Genomic DNA, 6,570 nt, shown 5'->3' with positions numbered 1-6,570 from the left:
TAGCATAAAGAGAAATAGAGAGAAATAAAGGGAAGAAAGAGAAAAAGAGGGAATTTAAGAAAGAGAGAGCGAGAGAAAGAAATAGAAAGAAAGAGGAAGCGAGAAAGAAAGAAAGAAAGAGCGAAAATGAGAAGGAAATACATAAAGACAGAAATAGAGGTTAACATAGACAAAGAAGACAGAAAAAACAGAGAGATAAGATAAAAATAAAGAGAAACAAAGATGGCTGCCCTGCTCCGCACTTCCTTCAGGCTTGGCACATCTAGTGTGAAGCTGTCATTTTTTTTTTGTTCTTCCTCGGAAGAAACAAACAGGCTAATTTCAGCACGAGATAAATGCTCAATTGCAACCCGCAACTTCAAATTGACATATTAGTGATTCATACGTAATTAAAAAGTGGACCTATTAAACTTAATCTATAAATAATACTGCTTGTAGGTACACACGACTACCACTAATAAGCAGTTGGTACGATTTTTTAGAACTACAGACTTTGAAATAATGGCCAATATGCAAATAGTCGTCCAGTGTTTAACACATGCACGCAAGTTCACATGCATTTAGACCGCAAGTAGGCACTGGCACAATTTATTCGCACAGTCAACAAGAACACTGGAGGTAACCCCAAAGCAAGCTGTCACCTGTACAATCACAAGTAAGTCAAGAAAGTGTAGCATTGAAGAAACAGCAGTGTAGCAACGGCAGTCTGAAAGTAGCGAAGTAGCACAACAAGGTGTGGCCTAAAGCTCCCAAGTACTTACAGCAAGGAGAAAGGTTACACCAAGCAGGATTGAAAAAAGAAAAAGCGGTTCCGACCCTTTAGTATTCACTCCACATAAAAATATAAATGTGACTGTGGTCCGTATGCAAGATGCATTTTCTTGAATTTTTTAAAGCAAGACAACAAGAACAAAAGCATACCTGCCTGTAAAAATCTGCTAATCAATGTTGCACTGCAATATTGCACACCCATATTGCACACCCAATAACAATATGGGATAGCAATCAATTAATAATGCCACTTCACATTACATGCAAAGAACAAAACCTGCTGCTGCTCTTGAACAGGACTCATGTTGGTAAGTACGCTTCTAATACTCAATGTGCAATCAATAATATCAATGTGCAGAACAGAATTAACATATCTCAAAATTAGGTTCAGAAACAGTGCTATAAATTTTAACCCTGCAAGAAATGCCATGCAAAACAAATGGCCACAGAAAGATCACGCAATGCGCTAGGTTCGGTCGTAGTAGTCGACATGGTCACCAGACTGGAAGTTCTGATCCCCAAGAATTTTAACCAGCTTAAGAGATGTGGCATCCGGTGTTAGAACACTACCAGCCTCAACCGCACCTGAAAGGTAAAAGAAAAAAAATCAATCTCATCCATTCACTACACAATCACCACCTTTTTATACATCAACTTCAGTACAAAGGCCTCTCCTCAATTACCCCAACACATGTTAAATTGTAAAAACAGCATCAGAAGACATAGACAAGACAAGAAAAATAAGCGGAGAAAAACCTGACTTTTAACTGAAGTTTACAATAGAAATACAACAGAATATAATATAATAATAATTGCTGGGGTATAACTGGTTTAACATCCTAAAACCACGATATGATTATGAGGAGACACCACAGTGGAGGGATCCGGAAATTTTGACCACCTGGGGTTCTTTAACATGCGCCTAAACCTAAGTACACAGGACTCAAGCATCTTCGCCTCCATCGAAAATGCGGCTGCTGCGGGCGGGATTCGAACCTGCGACCTCCGGGTCAGCAGTCGAGCAACAGAATATAAGAAAATTGCGAGATGACCGAGCAACAAAAATTATATATAGTATGAGAACCTATATCACATGTGTCAGCCGTGCACAAGGGGCAGAAAAGGTTAATTCTTTTGCTGAAAAATCGATACCCAACAATACACCTAACTGAGCAACATCTTCACAATTTTCTCAGTATATGTCCTTTTTTGTTGTTCTTTTATGCCATGATTTTCTTTTATTATCCTGCATTTTGACAATAAACCTCAGTTGAAGGTCAGAGCTTCACTTGTAATATTTTCTTGTCCCTGTTTATTTTCTTTGCTGTTGATAAGATTTAACATGTATCACCAACTCGCCCAAAGAAATAATATCCTAACACACATTAAAACACTGGGCATGCAAACGCGGACACAAGAGAAGTCAAGACACCACAAACACCACGGCGTTTGTGGTGTCTTGACTTCTCTCTTGTGACCGTGTTTGCACACCCTGTCTTTTAACATGAATACTTACCAACTAGCTCAGATCTCTGTTGTTCTAAACCTAACACCTCCTAGTGCAGCCTTGCTTTATGTCGACCACACCCATCCTACGTACTCAATTTCATTATCTCATCACTCTGTCTAATCATCATTCAACTGTGTTCCCTTTCCCTTAGCACCCATTCTTCTTAATGGAGGAATTATTGCAGGCTTCACAATAACCATAAATTTTAAGTAAAACTAAGTTGTATGTCGATATCATTTAGTTAGCACAGATATCAGTGCACATGAATGTGTTGAAGCACGTTTCCGTGCGTGGATGCATCCTTTCTGTTACCTCTTGCCACTTCAGCAATCTCCTTTACTCCGTGGTGCAATGCTCGCTGCATTGCCGTGTCTACAGGGCCTGGTGAGTAGTTCAGCACCGTCACCGTGGTATTTTCTGCAGCGATAATCCTCATGTACATTTGTCGAGCAGCTTTCCCTGAAAGCATCGATACAAAAGAAAATGTTAAGAAGACACACACACACAAGCATTGCATCTGCTTGCAAAGAAGTACTAAGGCAAAGAAAAAGGCTGCCCATGTTTTAGCAGTGTAAAAAAAAAATCATTCACTGGTTTTGTAGCACTTGCATTTATTGAAGCCCTTTTACACAGGTGTACATAAGTTTATTTACAGAAATACAAAAGTTTCAATGAAAATCCAGAGAAGTAGGCCGACGACCCAATCTAAACCATACACATAACAAGGCAGCCACGTACATGATACTCAAAGTAAAAATAAACTTTTGGCTGCAATGGTTGAAAGCGCAAAGATGCAACATTGCATAAGAAACATAGGTGTGTAAATACAAGGACAGAAAAATGTGACTTTATAGCTTTTCCACTCTGCAAAATAACAGACTTCAAGAAAATCGAGAATGCAGAATTTTTTCACCAAGACCATAAAATACACAAAATTAAAGAAACTTAACAATGATCACGTGTTGATAAAATGCAGGTGATACTCCATTGAAGAAGTGTATTTTGCAGATTGATAAGGTTTCAAAAATGTGCGATATTATGTTGCAACAACTGTAATTTACAATTAATACATAATTTTGGGATCCACCAAGCATCACACACTATTTTCTGTGTCAAGTATGTGGCAGCTATTAGTAGATTTTGCGAAGCACTATTTGAACATTGAAATGAAGTCAGAATAATTTTTTAACAACATTACGCTTTAAGCATTACTGTTAAAACCATGTAAATAATTTCATAATTTAGAATTAGTGAAATGATTTTATTTCGCTATGTAATTGTCTTCACATTAATCTTGTGATTTTACAGCTAAACAGTACAAATCAAATGTATTCATTATGTTACCAAATCTTATGCTAAGCGTAGTATGGTGAATTCCACTTGACAAAAACGCCTTTTCTTACCAGTGCAGTAAATGCCTGCGCCAGCCATTGGCTTGACAGCGGCAAGTGAAGATATGTTGATAATGGTCCTAGAAAGGTTGGAGCTGTTCGGGAACTTTTCAAGAAAGGCCGAAGTCAGCGTCATAACAGACGTCACGTTGAGATGAAAGTAGTCATCGATTTCTTTCTCGTCGGTGAATTGCGCCGCATACTTGCGCACATCACCGATCGTGCCTACGTTGTGAACCAGCAAAACGCCGTCCGCTGCAGAAATCTTGGACCAGGTGTCCGTTATCAGCTTTCGGTAATCGTCAAACGTGGCCGTGGAATGATCCATAACTTGCGCGACGACTTCAACGCCGGGCGCATCTTGGGCGACGAGACGCTTGGTTTCATTGAGATTCTCGGCGTTGCGACCGGTGATGACAAAAACAGATTTTTCGGCGACTTCTCGGCTGAAGGCCTGAGCTAGAGCTCTTCCTATCCCAACGCTCGCCCCAGTTATGATCACGTAGTATTTCCTCTTCCAGAATGCGCTCGCTGCGTCACCTGTTGATTTTGCCATCGTAGTAGTTACCGCACTGATCCGACGGCTTCAGTGAAGAAATGCTGCTCCGCCCAATTAGTTCGTCTTCAACGTCCGAAGCTTTCTCCTTTCAACGTGCAGCGGCGTAGCGACCTCAAGACCTTGAAGTCACTCAAGAATCGCCGCCCAACACCCGACACCATGCAACCATGCCAATGTGACAAGACCCCTAACTTTCGTCGGCTCCGTGGTCGGATAGTGTTATCACTTATAACGGCCTTTTACAACAGTTGAACGACCGGAGAGAAACACTTGCGTTGCCCTATTCACCTGTGCCCTCAATGGATGTTCGTTTATGTTCGCAATTCTCGCTTCATGCATTTTCTTTTGAATGGGAGGCAGAAGCGCCGGCTTCGAAAAAAAAAAAAAAAGCACATGACATGACCTATCCGGAACTCACGTGATGTATTATGCGACATCTTGTTGGGCGCGCGCATTTTGAAAACAAATAATGCGCAGAAGACCGCGGACCTTGCACTGCATCTGGCTGAACTCGTCCAGAGCTGAGCTCGTTCTGTACCACGGTGACCACAGTTGTGCCCTGATCGGCACCAATTTCGGCAGCCTCGCTCCAGTCAATCCCTATCCCCAGCAGTGAATTTCTGGTACCACGCATGAGCGTACGTGAACTGCTCCTCGGCAACGTGCTCCTTCATTGAGTACATGGAGAAAGAAAAACTTCGAGGACACTTGAGCTTCTCCTTCAAGAGTAGAACGCGTAAGCGTAATAGGACCAGACCCCGTGCGCATCGCCGTCTCGAATAATCACTAGATTCGGTTCTCGGTGCATATGCCTCAACCGTGCCGTAAGGAAACGAACGACTGTGCGCATAACGTTGGCCGTGTCAAAGTTTGTTTCATACCCACGAGGGAGATTGGCCACACTGACAATTATAAAGGGAAATGTAAACCCTATGAAACTTCAAAAAGAAATAAGAACGAAACGCGATGTAAATAAACAGTGAAAGAGTTAAGAAATTAACAAAGTCATAGGATAACGATTGAAAAAAATATATAATAATAAAAAAAGGAAAACAAGTTGGTTTCAGTGGTCGGTAGCACTAGCAGCGTACTCTTCCTGTTGCTTGAATGAACTTGTGTAGCGCAGTCATAAATCCCACGTGAAAATGGGATGTGAATTCCCAGCTGGAAATCGGGTTTCCAGCCTGGTTTTCAGCTGGAAATGGCTCTTCAGGCTGGAAATTTTCCATTCCCAGCTGGTAATAGAATTTCCAGCTGGGAATGAAACACATTCCAGGCTGGAAATGGTATTTCCAGCATGGATACGGAAATAATTCCCGACTGGAAAGCCATTTCCAGCTTGACGTTTCCAGTTCCAGTTGGGAAGTTATATTTCCAGCTGGAAATTTTTCCAGCTTCAGTTGGGAAATAATTTGCTCAGCATGAAATTTTCTTGTTTGAGCGAGGAAGTGGTTTAGTTGACAAAAGGAATTCCAGCTGCCCAAAGGTTGATCTGCATACAATTAAGTGATAGCAGATTAAGTGTATAATGCAGACCGTGCATTTAGACATGACTTAGAACAGTGGTTCTCAAATGGGGGTCCGCGAGGTCATTCTTCGGGGTCTGCAACACCCAATTAAGCTTGCAAAAAAGAGAGAGTTTTTTGAAGGCCCACTATGTCCCGTGACAGCGGCCCCTTCTGGTTTTCGGTATGCTTCACTGCATTACATTTGTGCAGTGCGACGGAGCTGACTTATGTTTCTCCTTCATGAGGTGGCTGTAAAGTTTCTGTCGCAGTTTTCTACGACATTTGCGAGCATGCTTTTTCCAGGCTTGCATATCTGAAAAAAAAACATCGCGATAAAGAGGTTGAATGTGGCTGCAGGCTAGAGAACTTATTGACAAGTTGTTCAGATCGAATTGACGTGGCACTTTTGCCTGACCATTCTTTGCCACGTAGAAATAAAAGGCACCTATTTCACACGCTGCATATTGCGTATAACCCACCCACCCCCTCTTCCTCTGACTGCAAGGGGTCCCCCTGAAACATCCATGTCTGAGAACCACATTGAATATTCATCACATGGCACATAGGATACATTTTACAACCGTGATCTTCCGCGCCCCGTACGGCTGGGTTGCAAAAAAATTGGAAAATATGTATGGCTGGGGTAACACGCACTTTTATTTGACCTTTCAGTAGTCGTGCGCCCGGTCGACACGGCATTACAAATGTGTTACAACTGTGTACGTCCAACCAGGTGCTTGCTCAGTTCATCATTGAGCCGTTGCGCCAATAGCTAGTGTTTAAACAATAGTAGTTACTTCCTTGTGAAAAGGGGCATTATTTTCAGCATTC

The 6,570-nt window shown here is 41.8% G+C and overlaps 1 protein-coding gene across 1 annotated transcript; it reads right to left on the bottom strand.

Moving 5' to 3' along the window:
• Window positions 1-572: 572 nt before the first annotated feature.
• On the bottom strand, window positions 573-4,513 carry LOC119387192 (sepiapterin reductase). The gene is made up of 3 exons (XM_037654503.2): window positions 3,685-4,513; window positions 2,594-2,740; window positions 573-1,356 (listed from the first exon to the last, which is right to left on the bottom strand). The coding sequence occupies exons 1-3, from the start codon at window positions 4,226-4,228 to the stop codon at window positions 1,238-1,240; spliced, it is 810 nt and encodes a 269-aa protein (XP_037510431.1). The 5' UTR covers window positions 4,229-4,513; the 3' UTR covers window positions 573-1,237.
• Window positions 4,514-6,570: the final 2,057 nt, after the last annotated feature.

Source organism: Rhipicephalus sanguineus, chromosome 3, assembly GCF_013339695.2.
Source record: "Rhipicephalus sanguineus isolate Rsan-2018 chromosome 3, BIME_Rsan_1.4, whole genome shotgun sequence".
Lineage (NCBI taxonomy): Eukaryota > Metazoa > Arthropoda > Arachnida > Ixodida > Ixodidae > Rhipicephalus > Rhipicephalus sanguineus.
Note: the sequence above shows the minus strand (reverse complement) of the source record. Positions and strands in the feature narration are given on the sequence as shown.

Bases quoted from the DNA above. Each gene is read 5' to 3' on its own strand.
- LOC119387192 (XM_037654503.2), bottom strand. From the start codon at position 4,228: ATGGCAAAATCAACAGGTGACGCAGCGAGCGCATTCTGGAAGAGGAAA. The intron at 2,741-3,684 runs GTAAGAAAAGGC...CGATGCTTTCAG, and splicing joins CGCAGGCATTTACTGCACTG to GGAAAGCTGCTCGACAAATG. The intron at 1,357-2,593 runs GTAACAGAAAGG...TTTACCTTTCAG, and splicing joins GATTGCTGAAGTGGCAAGAG to GTGCGGTTGAGGCTGGTAGT.